Consider the following 16,766-nt stretch of genomic DNA (forward strand, 5'->3'; position numbering starts at 1 on the left):
GGGAAAACAAATTCGCCAAGGTTACCTCAGACAAGGGCTTGATCTCCAAAATATATAAAGAACTCACACGACTCCAATCCAGGAAGACAAACAACCGAATTAAAAAATGGTCAAAGGACTTGAACAGACACGTCTCCAAGGAAGACATACAGAGGGCCCAGAGACATATGAAAAGATGCTCAGCATCACTAGCCATCAGAGAGATGCAAATTAAAACCACAATGAGGTACCATCTCACACTGGTTAGAGTGGCCAGCATAAACAAAACAAGAAACAAATGTTTGAGAGGATGTGGAGAAAAGGCAACCCTTGTGTACTGTTGGTGGGAATGCAGACTGGTGAGGCCACTGTGGAAAACAGTATGGAATTTCCTCAGAAAACTAAAAATGGAACTGCCCTTTGACCCAGCAATTCCAGTGCTGGGATTATACCTTAAGAACCCTGAAACACCATTGCAAAAGAACCTATTCACCCCAATGTTCACAGCAGAACAGTTTACAATAGCCAAGTACTGGAAGCAACCTAAGTGCCCATCAGCAAACGAGTGGATCAAAAATAATGGTACATTTACACAATGAAATTCTACGCAGCAGAGATTAAGAAGGAGCTTATAACCTTTGCAATGTCATGGATGGAACTGGAGTGCATTATGCTAAGTGAAATGAGCCAATCGGTGAGGGACAAATTCCGTATGATTCTCACCTTAAATGGAACGTAATCAACAACAACAAAAAAGCAAACAAAATATAACCAGAGACATTGGAATTAAGAACATTGTAACAATAGCCAGAGGGGAGTGAGGAGGTGTTAATGGGGAGAGCAGTCTATAGGAGCTACTATAAAGGACACAAGGAAAAAATCAAGGGGGAGGGTAGTGTTGGGGTAGGGAGGTGGGACTGGCTGGGATGGGGTGGAGGGAAGGGGAGAAAATGCAGACAATTGTAACAAAATAAAAATAAATTAATTAATTTTAAAAAAAAGAAAGTGGGAAGGAATGGATGCAGCACAGAGAGACTGGAAGGATTTCAGAGACATTCCATGCAGCAACATCCTCACAGACACGTCCCCTAAAGCAAGGGACATTTCACCTCCTTCACAACTTTTTTTCAGCTTGGCTCTGAGCATTGTTACGACTCAACCTCTCTGTGCTTGGCAAGGCTGAAACAAGAATAGTCTGTATTTGGTACCAAATAAGAACAGGGAGTCCCTCTCTGAATGTCAGATACAGGTATTTCTGACAGATTTTGAATGGAGTTCTTTTTTTAAAAATTAATTAATTTATTTTTATTCAGTTACAATTGTCTTCATTTTCTCCCCATCCCTCCACCCCACCCCAGGCAGTCCCTCCTCCGTCCCCCAAGTGTTTTGATAAACAAGAGTTTTATTATAACAGCCAGAACACTCATTTGAGTAAGGCATGTACATTGTTACAAAACTATTAACAGGCATATACATCTATCACAGTAACCATGAATATCAAGAATCTGGGTCAAAATTTCTTATCTCATTCTAAATGGCCTGTTTTCATCATCCTCTTCAGATTCTCTTCTCAGTTCAATGCTGGTTCTCAGTAGTGGCAGAGAATCCCTTCATCTCTCTTTGTTTATCATGCCTATCTCCTATCACCAGCACTTGATCTCTCCTGTCCTGGGAAAAAAACAATCCCTTCCTCTGCATTCCCTCAATATTGAGGTTCTACTAATTATAAATAATCTCTGCATCTAATGGATAAAGAGCTATAAATGAAGTTGTTCCTTTTCTTTCCTCTAATAATAATAATACCTAATATTTATTGAACCTTGATATGTCTCAGGCACTCAACTCTGTCCATTTCATTCACACACTTCTATACCTACTTCATAGGTGGATCACTGGTATTGAGTTATTCTCCATGATTTTCTAACTAGGGTTGTCTGGATGCAGAGTGGATCTTTAGTCTCCATGCACTAGATTTCTTCTTTTGCTTGACATCCATCTGCACACTGTTGGGACTACCCAAGCTGCTGTATGGAGGACAGGTTTGCTTGGTGGCAAACAATGATTCATTCTCATGACTTAGAGGACAAAGATCTAGCTTGTGGGGGAAACATTCACAGGATTATCAGCCCAGGAAATTCAAATAGATACTTTTCCTATTTTCCTTTCTGTACCTTCACTTGTAATTATTCTTACAGTAGCTGCTAGCAGAATCAAAGGAATAATTGTGTTTCCTTATTGCGGATTGAAACCTAAAAGTCTCTAACTTTTTGTCCATTAACTTGTGAGGTACACCTGATTGTATCAACCTAACTGAAATTCTTTTTCAAAAATCTCATTTTTAGTTAACAATTTCAACTTAGTAACAGCACTCAACCATTTAACTCCAACATGGAGATCAATAGATGAATTTGTAACATTTTTCCAAGATGTAGTGTAAATCTGCAGACTTGTGTCCCAATCCTGGATCTTATTGGCTTGCAATGTTAGGCAAATCCACTAAGTATTACTAAATCTGTTTAGCTATAGAATGCAAATTTTGTATTTTCCTTGCATAACTTACAGAGATGATATGGTAGGGATACCATTATTAGGAATTGCTTTGTAAACCCCAAAGTGCTGTACAGGTATAAGTCATTAGGCAAGATGGGGTCATTAGGCTCAGAAAGGAGGGCTCTAAGCAAGGAGTTCACCAAGGACTGACTCACGGGGAAAAGTTGTGCCTCTTATAGTTGATTTCCCTTATCTTAACTTAAGGGGTGCAGATCCAAAATGGGTTTCTAGCTGGATCCATGATGATCTTCAACTCTCTGACTTTTAGGAAACCAGACTTATTCTCATCTAAAATGAGTAACCCATTCCTAGAGGGTGAGTAACATGCTGATTAAGTGATCCTTTGGCACCAGTAAAGCTGGAAATGTGGACAGTGTTGATTGGGTAAGCAGACTGAAAATTTATTGTATGCCACCTTGGTTAAAAGCACGAAGATATTGCAATGAGATGAGAGACAGAAGAAAAGGCGAGATGTAGATCCTGTATGAAGTCATGGGCACCTCAACTGGTAAAGGTCAATCCCAAACTCAGCTCAGCTGTGAGCGCTCACGCAATACAATGTAATGGTGACAATGACTGCCCTTGGACTCTTCTATTTTCTTGGCTTTAGGCTTTCCAGAAATGTGTGTGGATGCAAGCTACTAGTGCCCAGAAAGAAGATTGAAAGAAGGGGTGTGAACGTTAATGGCAGGCTTGGAGGTTTGGTATTGAACACTTTCACCAGGCTCTAGTTCCCTCACCCACAAGCCCCATCCCCCTGCAGGCACAGTCAAGCTTGGGAGACTGAAAGGGTTTCACTTCCGCCTGGCTGCAGGAACCACAAGTTCCAGTCTAGGTCGGAATTGGGATAATCATAATCAAAATACACCCAGATGCTCCCACACACCCAGACGAGCGTGCATCCCCAGGCTACGGGGCGCACGTGAGCCCACGCCCCGCGCACCCATCCCTGGCTCGCGCCAGAGCATCCTCAACAGCTGCCACAGAAGCAGCCTCCTCCCCTCTCCTCTTCCTCCTCCTCCTACTGCCGCCACCAGCGCCGCCACTGCTGCTGTCTCCCATCCTCTTTCGTCCTCCTTCTTCGCCCAGTTCCTGCTCCTCCTCCCAGCCCTGGCGCCTCTGATTTGGCAGCGAAGAGCAGAACCTTCAGAAGCGGGGAGACCCCCTCGCTCTCGCCACGAAGAGGCTGGAACAGGTCTGTCTTGGGGGCTCTTTGTTGCGGGTTGTTGGAGCGCCAGTGGCTCCAAGAGCCGCTAGGAGGGCACGGAGCGGACGGGAGGGAAGATTATTTTCTCATTTTTGGTCTTTTTCAATAAATAGATGGGATGCGATGGGGTGAAAAGGTGCTGGATCCCTTTGCTCGTTCGCCATACTTTTCGCTTCAAGGTGAGAGAACACCGAAGCTGCCCGCCCGCCCCTAAAGCTCTCCTTCTTCGCGCCCCTCCACCTCCCCTTATCCACTTCCCTGAGCTGAGCTCTCTCTTGTTCTTGGAGTTTATGGTGGGGGCGGGGAGAGGTGGATGGTGACGACCCACCGGGGCACCTGAGTGAACGGGGCTTTGTTGCATAAAACAAAAACCAGTCCTCACCAGCTTCCAGTTCGAGATTAGGCTGCATTCTGCGGATGGTGTGGGGTGTGGGTTGGGCAGACTAAGAAAGTGAGGGGGCACTCCCTGTTTGTGATGGGGCACACAAGAATGCAGTGATGTGTGTCGCGGAGATAGTGCGGATTTTGTGTGCAATTCAGTATGAGTGGTGTGTGTGTGTGTGTGTGTGCACGCGCGCTCGCGCCATGGGGCTGGGCTACTCTAGGCATTATGTGTCCTTGAGTATCAGCCCATGACAAGCCAGATTGCAGTAATATGCAGGTGGATCAGGTCCAGCCTGTTCTGCCCATATTGGAAGGGTAACGATGGTTTCAAGGTGATGGAAATCCCCCCAGCTGGGGCTCTGGCTTAGGAATTATGGATGTGGAGATTCCTAGCCAAGTTGACCAAGTCTTAATGGACATCGTTATTGTTCCCACAAAGATGCCCAACTTTCTTAGCAGGTTTTCCTCTCTCAGCCAATGAGCATCCAAAGCTCTTACTGTGAGCCCTGCAGCAACCCCCACCCCCTAATCAGTGGATCCTGATTTCTTCTTTGCTGCAATGATGTTAGTGGTAGGCTAGGATGTAGAGTTGTATGTTTGGAGGAAAATGAACATACTAAATGCATTTCTGTATTAGTTATGTATTTGGATTAGAGACTTTTTTTTCTTGAACCATAAAGTGTGAATTGGTATGGCCATTATTTTTAAATCAAAGAAAAAAGATATTAATAAAAATGAAAGAAACTCTTAAATCTTCTCTTTGACATTTTTATTTGTGGTTTTAATAAAGCATTTTTGGGGGGGTCCAAAAATGCAGTTAAGGATAGAGATCATTCAAACAACTGACATTTATTAAACACCTGCTATGTGCCATAGTAATGTTAAGTATTGGAAGTATGGAAATGAATAAAACATCATCTCAGTTCTCAGGGAGTGCACAGTCTGTTAGGCAAGATAGAGTGTGTAAATAGAATAATTATAGTAGAGTATGACAAGGGACAGGCAGGGTACCGTGAGAGGGCACAGGGAGGGATGAGTTGCTGGGGATGGGGGTATACGATCATGAAAGGTTTCACTGTGGAAAAGACATTTGAATGAGTCTTGGGGAATTAATTCACCATGTGGCTAAGTTGAAGGAACAGCATGTCTAAAGGCAGAGGAGTCATAGTTAATTAAGACTGCAGGGGGTCCTCAGAAGTGTTACTGTCACATTCTCAACCAATTCAGAGTGAATCTCCCTGGACTGGGATGGTGATTAATGGTGAATCCAAAAGGAGCCAGTATTGGGTGGAGGGAGGCAGGGGAAGGTAGAGGGGAGATAAATAGTGATGGAAAGAGACTTGACCTGGGGTGGTGAACACACAGTACAGTATGCAGATGATGATGTGTTATAGAATTGTACACCTGAAACCTATATAATTTTATAATTTTATTAATGAATGTCACCCAATAAATTCAATTAAAAATAAAATAAAATTTTAAAAAGGAGTATTGAACATTGATAAGAATCAGAACACATTCTCATCTTAAGAAGTGTCTACCTCATTCATTAATATTAGTGTGTTTTGCTTTAAGCAAATTGGCATGTGTAAGTATGGATTTACAAGGAAAATGAACTAGATGGATAGTATTCACATTGCAGAGTTTGTTGCTTTACAAAAGGATTCATAATCAGATCATCTTAAATAATAGTGCCCACCTGACCTTTACAGTGAAATTTTTACCCAAAATGCATTTACGCAGAATTTTTCACATAGCCATTTGAATGGCATACCAAAGAAAGGAATATCTGTATTACATTTTCCACAAAAATTACCAATTTTAATGGAAGCATTTTGCCTCATGGTGTAGATGTTTAACAAATACTATAATAAAACATGAAAATCACACAAAGGTCTTTTGTTTACTGGCTGTCAGTAAAAGGTATTAGGCAATATTTCTAAGAAACATTCCCACAGCTTTGGGCTGGAGTAGAATTGATGTCTGCTATGCTGATACTCAGATCAGTTTAGTGGACAGACCAGTGCTTCTCAATGTGGTTTCCAAAGAAGACTAGTTCCACAGGATGTTAGTAGGTATTACACACATATATACACACACAGAGTTTTGTGGTCAAGTATAATTTAGAAGATTCTTGCTTAAACAGAAACAGGTTTATTTACTGCAGGGCTCCTAAAAGTCTTTACTAGGCTAATGTATAATGTGAATCTCTAGAAAAATAGAATATGCAGTATTTCCCAGACTTACTTGGCCAGAGAACCTGGTGTTCCAACAAGCATTTGGTTGGATTGGTGTTGAGAGGAACATTCTTTTTTTTTTTAATTATCTATTTATTTTTGGAAGGTAAGGGAGGGAGAAAGAGAGGTAGAGAAACATCAATGTGTGGCTACCTCCCACAGGTCCCCCACTGGGGACCCACCCTCAACCCAGGCAGGCATGCAACGACTGAGAATCAAACGGGCGACCCTTTGTTTCAGAGGGTCACGTTCAATCCACTGAGCCACACCAGCTAGGGCAGAGAGGAACATGCTTTAGGCAATAATTGGCTGAGTTCAGAGGCTGCCAATGTCTTGCTGGGTAAACTTAATAACTCGCTTCACCCCTCTAGGCTTTCCTTCCCTGAGGTGTAAAACAGGCTGATAACGGTCATTGCTCTCACAGAGTGATGGTGTGATGACAACTAAGATATTATCTCTGCAAGTATTTTGAACTCTTGAATTGAAAGGCTCTATATAAACCTAAAGCTATTGTGAAAGAGACATGAAGAGTTAAGACAATTATCCTAATATTTCAGGCTCAAGTCCTGTTTTTCTGCTGTGTTCTTGGGCAGACTGCCTCAGTTCTCTGCTGTGCTTTGACTGGAAAGACCTATCCTCGTTCAACTTCAGGTGACTCAGTTCTCTGGGCGTATTTCCTTTCACATCCTGAAAATTTCAGTGTGACCTTTAATTTCCTGGTCTAGAGGTATCATCACTACAGTCTCAAGAAAATTCCCATCAACTTGAACACACCCTGCTGATCAGAGAACCATGGAGGTGGGGATTAAGTTTAGTTAGAAAGTAGCTTTTGTCTTTCAGACTCATTTTCTTGCAGAAGCAATTCTAAAAGTCTATCTTGGGAGCTAGTTGCTGTAGGGTTCATCTCCAGTGTCCCCAATATCCTATTTGGGCTGGAACCCGGTTTGCAAAAGAGGTTTCTTGAGCAGTTTTGGGATTCATTTTAGCAATAGGAAGGCATGGCCATATTTAAGGAAATTTAAAGGCAAAAGAAACCACTCATGTGACTAATGATCCTTTCTGTTTTCCTTGACTCTTCATTAATTCCCTCAACCTTTATTCTTTACAAGATGCCTTGGAAGAGGAAGAGAGTTCTAGACAACAATCACTGCAAACTGTATTTGGGGTAGAGACTGATGTTCAGGCATTAGAGTTACTAGTTCCACAATGCTCTGTACATGGGTCAGCCATTCTTGACTGAAAGCAGCAAGCTTCAGTAGAAGTAACGAAAGATTTAGGTTAATCCACGGAGAAAACTATGATTTTTAAGACTGTGATACTAAAAAGTTACAGCAAAGTCATTCTCTGCTCTGGAGAATTTAGTGGAAATTCCTATCCAGTAGGGAAGATTTATAGAATGGCAGAGCCAAAAGTATCTTTTGATTTTTTTTTTTTCTCGTGCGAAACGTTTGTTTGGTAGAGGAAAATGAGGAAGTGAAGTGAGTTGCCTATGTTCACACAGCTACCATATGACAGAACAGAAGTCATTTTGAAGGTTAAAACTGCTAACTGCTGTTATCTGCTGCCTCCTAATGCTCTTTCTACTAGACCTAAGTATCTTCTGGTCTAATTCAGGGGAGTGTGGATTGGCTCATTCAGCGGGATTTGGAGGGCATTTCCAGGCCTGTGTTTTGTGGCTTCTATGTGGCAGCTTTATCAGATGGACAGGTTTCTAGTAGAGCCCAAAAAGGCCATGTTTCCCCTCCCCCCTGTTCTCCATTCTTCAGTATGTGGTTGTCTGAATCACCAAGCAAAGCAGCTAGCTGGAAAGCTGAGGTCTGGGTGTTCTGTCTAGATACTCTGTGGATGAATCAATCATCTCAGTCCCTCTACTCTGGTTATTAACATTTTTGTAGACCAATGACCTCCTTGAAAGTCCAATGAGAGCTACTGATGCACTTCCCAAAGAAGTGCTAACATCCACTAACATGAGCATATAATTTCAGGGCCATCCAGGGCTCCTACTCTGCTAGCTCTTGGTGTTGGTACACAGCCTAGGGTCACTTGTATATGTTCCCTAAGATTCCCAGAGCTGGGATTGTAAAACTGAACTTGGAGAAAATTGTAAATACTGGGATGAGTCTTGTGCTAAATAGATTGGGGGAAGACAAGTTAGGGTGGAATTTCTTTAGGATAAGAAAGTGGGATTGAATTCTGGGCTGCAGGTTGAAACAGAAAAGGAATTGAAATGGACTAGTCATGTCCCCTTCTCCCAAATTTATGAAAGAGATGAGGGGAAGTGAGGCATGACAGGAAGAATGGTAGGATATTTGGATGGATAGGAGAGAGAGGTCATTCTAGAGAGGGTGTCAATCACACCATAGTTGCATGAAATGAAACTGTTCTAAAAGAATTTGACAACCCTTCCACTTATTTCCAGCATTCCTTCCCCTAGTTTAAGTTCTGAATAGTAATAGCTCATGGCCTTGGGTAGTAGAAATTGTCTTAGATGCTGGAACACCATGTCCTTGAAGAGGACGTTTTTAGAGGCTGGGAGTGGGAGGTGGGTATTGTGGGGAAATGGCACAGTTTGCCTCACTACTTGTTTAAGAAAAGCATTTTTATGATCAAAATAATATATGCTTATGCATTAAAAATAGAAATGTGAAGTAGAATGTTCCTAGACTCTCTGCCACTGATCCCCCACTATGTTCACAGTTTGGTATGTATCATTTTGTGCATGTTTTATGAATATTCATATATTCATATTATAAAATAATGAAAGTCGTGATCAATGCTCCACATACTGTTCTACAGCATGCTTTTCATTGAACTATGTCAAGAGGTATTTTCCTGCCATCATACAGCTAGTTATTTCATTTGAAAAATATAATTGTGACATAATTTGTTTAGTCCAACCTTTATTAATCAATTTTTACATTATTTCTAATTATTAAAATTATTAAATATCAGTAAAACATACCTCCTTTTACATGCATCTCTGCATATGATTGCAAGTGTTTGTGTAGTATAAATTCATAGTAGCAAAATTGCTGGTTCAGAGTTTGGTTTGCCCATCTTTGATTTTAATAGAACCCTCCAAGTAGACCACAGCAACTTACATTAACACCAACAATGGTCATTTCTCCATGCTCTTCACCAGTTTTTTAGATATTATTGATCTTTGTATACTTTGACAATGTGACAGGTGAAAAATCTCCTTTTTATTTGTATTTTTGAGTACTAGTGAAGCTGAATATCTTTTCATGTGTTTATTGGCCATCTGTATTTCTTCTTCTGTGGTGCCATTTCATATTCTTTGCCTGTTTTACTATTAAGTTGTTCTTTCTGGTTTTGAGAACTGGGATATGTTTCAGACGGTAACTACTTAACTGTTATCTATGTTGCAAAAATTGTAAGCGGTTTATTTTTTATCTTTTAACTTTTATTTTAATGTCTTTCATTGTACAGAAATGTTTGAAATATTAAAAATCATAATTGTCACTCTATGCCTTTATGAGTACTCAATGCCACAGTGAACATCCTTGGACTAGATAATAAGCATTTGGCTCACTATTTCCTTAAGATGAATTCCTAAGACTGGATTTGTTCAGTTATTTTTTCTAGGTATTGCCAAATTGCTCTGTAATGTGTTTTTACCAATTTACACTCCAACCACAGTATATAAAAGTATACTCTTCTTCTCCTCTTGATGTCTTCTGATAGTTCAGGTTTTGATTCTTAAATAAAGTGCCAGTCAGGAATTCATATTCGGCACTACAAAATGCTTAGAATACAAATCCCTAACTGCACATGAAACACATGTAATATGTGCTTCACCTTCAATTTTTAAGCAAACATGCATTTTAATTCATTTCCAACTAGAACTGTGTCATGCATTTTCTATCATCAAGTCCCTCTAAATTCACTGTGAGATGAATGGTCATTTAGGGTCATTTCTGCTGGCAGCAGCTACAGCAAGAGACAACTAACTTTTGAGATCTACTGTGTAAGTCACTTGGGCAGAAGCTATTGCTGCATCTTCACGGACCTCTGAGGTCAGGTAGATTGGTTCCAGAATTTTCTAGAAGCTGAGTGCTGAGTAGGAGTCAGCTTCTATTCATCTAACTTGGCTTCCTTCAAAGAGGACAAGTTTCAGGCTCTCGCATGAGAAGTTATTGTAACAGAAATAAACACTGATGTCACCTTCTGCAAAGGGAATAGTGGCAAACAGGTACAGTTTAGCTTTTCCCCTCACTCTGCCTAGTCCTTTTGTATCTCTTTTGTGCCAACATCCAGATATGGTCAAGGGGGATTTGGTCTTCGCTTTAGGCTGAGAGTAGGGTCTATAGATTAGGAGAAGATGGAAATTGGAGTGGTCATTTGTGTGATTTAAGAGCTACCTTTGTCTGAAGAGAGTCATTAGCAACCTTAAAATCCCTTGGGGTTGCAGAGCAGGGGAGGGAGCATGAAAGAGTGGTGACAGTTGTTATCCATTTTACAGATGCAAAAACACATCTGGAAAGTTGAAATGCTCTGAGAGTTGGACATTTCTGGAAAAGATTCCTAACATGGCCCACCACCCCAACACTTGCTAGCTAAAAATTTGGCAATTTCTCTCCCCTGGGGATGGATATAGGTTAGGTGTCTTTAAAGTATAGCTTCCTAACATGATAGATTTCAGAATGCCCTTTGTACTTACCAATCATTCACTTTAGTTAGTGTGGTACTTAACACAGCCCACCACTGGGATGCCTATAAGCTATCAGCAGATGGGTGGGTTATTGTCCCCAAAGGAATAATTTGGGTTATTTGAACTATTAACAATTATGATTTGTGGTTTTCTACATTCCTAAAATCTCGGGTTTTGGCAAATGGCTTTAGAGCCTATCTAATATTTATTTTTGTTTTCTTTTAAAGCTTTGGACTAAAATGAGGATATTTCCCAGAGGAATTGATAGCCAAATAATATAATTATTAATCCTTGCTGCCTTGAAAAAAAAGGCTTTGGTGGTTAAATTAATGAATGTCCAATCTTAAAGCTATAGTGTCTCTTCTTCAACTGAACAATTTGAAACATTACAGCCACAAATATGGTCTGTACACACAAAACATGTGATATATTTCTCCTTATGCATGGTCATAAAAGTAAAGGCCATATTTTCTTTTATTTTTTTTAACCTATGCTTGATACTTTTAGTACGACTGGGGATTATCATTGCTTTATAACTCCGATTAGAAAACCAGGAGGGGATATCTGTCTCCATACTTAAAATAGAAAGGAAATATCTTATTAAGAGGCAAACAAACTTGGTAAATGGAGCTTACCGTGAATTGACAGGCAGAAGACCGGGATTCCAATTCTTGTTGTGTTACTAGTTAGTCGTGTGACCTTGAACAAGTGCTTAAATGTCTCTGAGCCCAAGACTTCTCACAGAAAGAATGAGGACAGTTAGGAATAGATTATACTGTAGTGTTTTAACTTCAACAAAGCATACTTGTCTCCAAAGTCAAAGCTTGCTTTATGACAGAATCACTTGTGGTCACTTTCAAAAATATGCTTGAGTACCCATCTCAACCAGCTGAATCTCAGACTACAAGAGTTGGGCCCAACAAATCTGTTAAGCGGCTCCTTAGATGATTCATAGAAGGCCATAACCCTCTCCTGCGGTTACTTTCAGGAGGCAAGATCTCCTAGGCTTTCTGGCCTGAGGGAATGAAACCATTTTCCATAATTGTAAACTCCAGATCTCCCAGTAACTCTGGTGTAGAAACATGTGATATAAGCCTGCATTTGGGAAGCTGGTTTTTTATGTAGTTCCCTGGGGCTGGTTTCTGCAGAGCTGAGTGGGGAGAGAATGTTCCTTGTTTCTTTTCTTTTCTTTTTTCTTTTCTTTTCTTTTCTTTTCTTTTCTTTTCTTTTCTTTTCTTTCCTTTTCCTTCTTTTCTTTTTTAAAATAATTTTTAAAAGATTTTATTTATTTACTTTTAGACAGAGGGGGAGGGAGGGAGAAAGAGAGGAAGAGAAATGACAATGTGTGGTTGCTTCTTATGTGGCCCCCACCCTGGCCTGCAACCCAGGCATGTGCCCTAACTGGGAATCAAACCAGAGACCGTTTGGTTCACAGGCTGGTGCTTAATACACTGAGGTACACCAGCCAGGGCTAATTGTTTCTTTTTAAATCATTTTTATTATATTTTATTGTTTATGCTATTAGAGTTGTTTCCACTTTTTCCTTCTTTGCCCACCTCTACCACACCCCTCCCTCAGGCAATCCCCATACCATTGTCCGTGTCCTTGGGTCAGGTGTATACGTTCTTTGGTTAATCCTTCACCATCTTTCCTCTAGTCCAGCCTCCCCTCCAACAGCTATCAGTCTGTTCCATGTATCTATGCTTCTGTTTCTATTTTGTTCATTACTTTATTTTGTTTATTAGATGCCACATGTAAGTGAGATCATATGGTATTTGTCTTTCACTGACTGGCTTATTTCTCTTAACATAAAGTTCTCCAGGTCCATCGATGCTGTCTCAAAAGGTAAGATATCCTTCTTTTTTTTACTGCTACATAGCACTCCATTGTGTAAATGTAACACATTATTTTATCCACTCATCTAGTGATGGGCACTTAGGCTTTTTCTAGATCTTGGCTATTATAAATAATGCTGCTATGAACATAGGGGGGCATATATTGTTTCACATTGGTGTTTTGGGATTCTTAGGATATATTCCCAGAAGTAGAATTGCTGGGTCAAAGGAGAGGTTCCATTTTTAGTTTTATAAGGAGAGGTTCCATTTTTAGTTTTATAAAGAAACTCCATACTGTATTACACAGTGGCCGAACCAATCTGCAGTCCCACCAACAGTAAACTAGGGTTTACCCTTTTCTCCACAACCTCACCAACACTTGTAGTTTTGTGATTTATTGATGACAGCCATTCTGAGAGTTGTGAGGTGATATCTCATTGTGGTTTTAATTTTCATCTCTCTGTCACTTTTCATAAGTGACAGTGAGCATATTTTCAGGTGTCTATTGGCCACCTGTATGTCCTCTTTGGAGAAGTGCTTATTCAGGACCTTTGCCCATTTTTAATTGGATTGTTTGTTTTTCTGGTGTTAATTTGTGTAAGTTCTTTGTGTATTTTGGACATTAAACCCTTATCATATGCATAATTGGCAAGTATGTTCTCCCATACAGTAGGCTCCCTCTTCATTTTGATGATGGTTTCTTTAGCTGTGCAGGCTTTTAATTTGATGTAGTCCCCTTTATTTTTTCTTCTGTTTCCCTTGTCCTCAGAGATATATGGGCAAAAATATTGTCATACAAGATATATAAGATTTTACTGCTTATGTTTTCTTCTAGGATTTTCATGATTCCATGATTTACATTTGTCTTTTTTCATTTTATTTATTTTCTAATATATTTTAAAGTATATTTTATTGACTATGCTATTATAGTTGTCCCAATTTTTTCTACCCTTTATACCCCCTCCTCCCTGCACTGCCCTACCCTCCAGCATCCCCCTCACCTTAGTTCATGTCCATGGGTTGTACATATAAGTTATTTGGCTTCTCCATTTCCTATACCACAGGTGGGAAACACAAGGCCTGCTGGTGGAATCTGGCCTTCCACCTTGTTTTATCCGGCCCAGCACCTCGTTTCTACCTGGCTGAAACGCCGAGCTCTTACTTAACTGTCAATGAGTAGTTACATTTACAGAGTCCTAAAATTACATTTGGCCCTTTGAAAGCAACCTTGAGGCTGATGTGGTCCCCGGTGAAAATGAGTTTGACACCTCTGTCCTACTCTATTCTTAATCTCCCCCTGTCTATTTTATGTCTACCAATTTTGATTCTTATTCCCTGCATCTTTAACCTGCCATTCTCCCCCTTCCCCCTCCAATTAATAACCCTCCATGAACTCCGTTTCTGTGATTCTGTTCCTGTTCTAGTTGTTTGCTGAGTTTTAGTTTTTGTTTTTCAGGTTCAGTTGTTGATAGTTGTGAGTTTGTTGTCATTTTATTGTTTATAGTTTTTTATCTTCTATTTCTTAGATAAGTCCCTTTAACATTTCATGTAATAAGGGCTTGGTGATGGTGAACTCCTTTAACTTGACCTTATCTGAGAAGCACTTTATCTGCCCTTCCATTCTAAATGATAGCTTTGCTGGATAGAGCAATCTTGGATGTAGGTCCTTGCCTTTCATGACTTGGAATACTTCTTTCCAGCCCCTTCTTGCCTGTAAGGTCTCTTTGGAGAAATCAGCTGACAGTCTTATGGGAACTCCTTTGTAGGTAACTGTGTTCTTTTCTCTTGCTGCTTCTAAGATTCTCTCCTTCTCTCTAATCTTCGGTAATGTAATTATGACGTGTCTTGGTGTGTTCCTCCTTGGGTCCAGCTTCTTTGGGACTCTCTGAGCTTCCTGGAATTCCTGGAAGTCTATTTCCTTTGCCAGATTAGGGAAGTTCTCCTTCATTATTTGTTCAAATAAGTTTTCAATTTTTCGTTCTTCCTCTTCTCCTTCTGGCACCGCTATAATTCGGATGTTGGAACGTTCAAGATGTCCTGGAGGTTCCTAAGCCTCTCCTCATTTTTCCGAATTCTTGTTTCTTCATTCTTTTCTGGTTGGATGTTTCTTTCTTCCTTCTGGTCCACACCATTGATTTGAGTCCCAGTTTCCTTCGCCTCACTATTGGTTCCCTGTACATTTTCCTTTGTCTCTCTTAGCATAGCCTTCATTTTATCATCTAGTTTTCGACCAAATTCAACCAATTCTGTGAGCTTCTTGATCACCAGTGTTTTGAACTGTGCATCTGATAGGTTGACTATCTGTTCGCTGCTTAGTTGAATTATTTCTGGAGCTTTGAAGTGTTCTGTCATTTGGGCCATTTTTTTTTTCGTCTTGCTGCGTCTGTTACTTAAAGGGGCGGAGCTTTAGGTGTTCCCCGGGGCGGGGTAACGCTGTGATGCGCTGTGACGCCGCACATGGGGGAGGGGCCGAGAGTGAGTAATGGCGTCCGCTCCACTCTCTGCCGGATTGCAGTCACTCCTGCTCCCCACAATCAAATTGGGCCCCTCTGGTGCTGGTTCCCGAGTGGGTGGGCTTATGCATGCTCTAGGCCCCTGTGGGTCTCTCCAACGACCTCTCCAGTGAGGCTGGGAGTTTCTCCCGCTGCCGCCCCAACCCCCACGGGTGTTTTCAATCAGAGGTTTGAGGCTTTATTTTATCGCGCTGAAGCCCTGGGTTACACAGTCTGCTTTGCTTCCCAGCCGTTGGCCCGGGTTTATCTGTGCGCGAATGTGGGGCTGTGGGGTGCTACCCGCTGCTCTGCCTGCCCCTTTCTCCACCACTCTGAGTCCATCCCTCTTGGTTTATCTGTGCGCGAATGTGGGGCTGCAGGATCTGCTAGTGGTCAGACTGCCGGCCCTGTTTGTCCCACACTCCGCCAGTCTTGGTCCCACCACGGCAACATGAGTCCTCTCCGCTCTGGCTGCCCATCTCCGCCCCTCCTACGGGTCTGGATGAATGTTCTTTTTTTATCTCCTTGGTGTCGGACTTCCTTGTCGTTCGATTTGCTGTCAGTTCTGGTTGTTCGAGGAGGCGCAGTGTGTCTACCTACGCCGCCATCTTGGTTCTCCTGTTCTTTCTTTTGGACCATATTTTGTTTGTTTCTGCACACCTGTTACATAGTATGGGGCGGAACCTTAGGTATTCACCAGGGCGGGTCCACCATGTCACTGTATTGTGGCGCTGTACTTGGTAGAGGGGTCAGAGAGGGAACAATGCTGCTTGCTTGGCTCTCGTCTGGCTTTCAGTAACTTCCCCCACTACCCGTAAGGAAATTGGGCCCTCCTGGTGCTGATTCTTGAGTGGGTGGATTTGTGTATGCTCTAGGACCCTGTGATTCTTTTCAAGGAACTCTCCTGTGAAGCTGGGAGTTTCTCCTGCCACCAAAATCCCCACAGGTTTTTACAGACAGAAGTTTCAAGACTTTCTTTTCCCATGCTGGAACCCTGGGTTGTGTGGTCTATCTTGCTCCCCCATTGGTCTTCCCAGTTTATGTGCATGCACATGTGGGACCACCTGGTCCTCCAGCCACCCACTTGCTGCACATCTTCTCTGCCCCAACTGCCCATTTCCGCCCCTCCTACCAGTTTGAATGAATGTTTCCTCTTTAACTCCTTGGTTGTTGGACTTCCATACATTTTGATTTTCTGGCAGTTTGGTTTTTTTATTTTTAATTTTACATTTGTTGTTGTCCTTCTTTTGGTTGTGCAAGGATGGAAAGTGTCTCTACCTATGCCTCCATGTTGACTGGAAGTGCCATTTAAGTCTTTTTTCTATTTTGATTTTATTCTTGTGTATGGTGTAAGTTGGTGGTATAGTTTCATTTTATTTTTCATGCACTAGTCCAGTTTTCCCAACACCA

The 16,766-nt window shown here is 41.4% G+C and overlaps 2 protein-coding genes across 5 annotated transcripts in view; both read left to right on the plus strand.

Annotated features, from left to right (window-relative positions):
• Nucleotides 1-3,021: 3,021 nt before the first annotated feature.
• The window catches only part of LOC112296874 (uncharacterized), a 30,945-nt gene continuing 17,200 nt past the window's right edge, over nucleotides 3,022-16,766 (plus strand). Inside the window, 2 exon segments of the mRNA XM_024551641.2 lie at nucleotides 3,022-3,037; nucleotides 3,293-3,724. Of these exon segments, the coding sequence (XP_024407409.2) occupies nucleotides 3,022-3,037; nucleotides 3,293-3,724 (448 nt within the window).
• The window catches only part of PAK3 (p21 (RAC1) activated kinase 3), a 385,169-nt gene continuing 371,788 nt past the window's right edge, over nucleotides 3,386-16,766 (plus strand). For 3 of the 4 annotated variants that reach the window (XM_053917262.1, XM_053917263.1, XM_045188516.2), the window contains exons 1-2: nucleotides 3,386-3,724; nucleotides 3,850-3,915. The gene's annotated coding sequence lies outside the window, so the exon portion shown is untranslated. The remainder of the gene's footprint in view (nucleotides 3,725-3,849; nucleotides 3,916-16,766) is intronic. The other variant, XM_053917261.1, reaches the window with a different exon arrangement.

The sequence above is a fragment of the Desmodus rotundus genome, chromosome X (assembly GCF_022682495.2).
Source record: "Desmodus rotundus isolate HL8 chromosome X, HLdesRot8A.1, whole genome shotgun sequence".
NCBI lineage: Eukaryota > Metazoa > Chordata > Mammalia > Chiroptera > Phyllostomidae > Desmodus > Desmodus rotundus.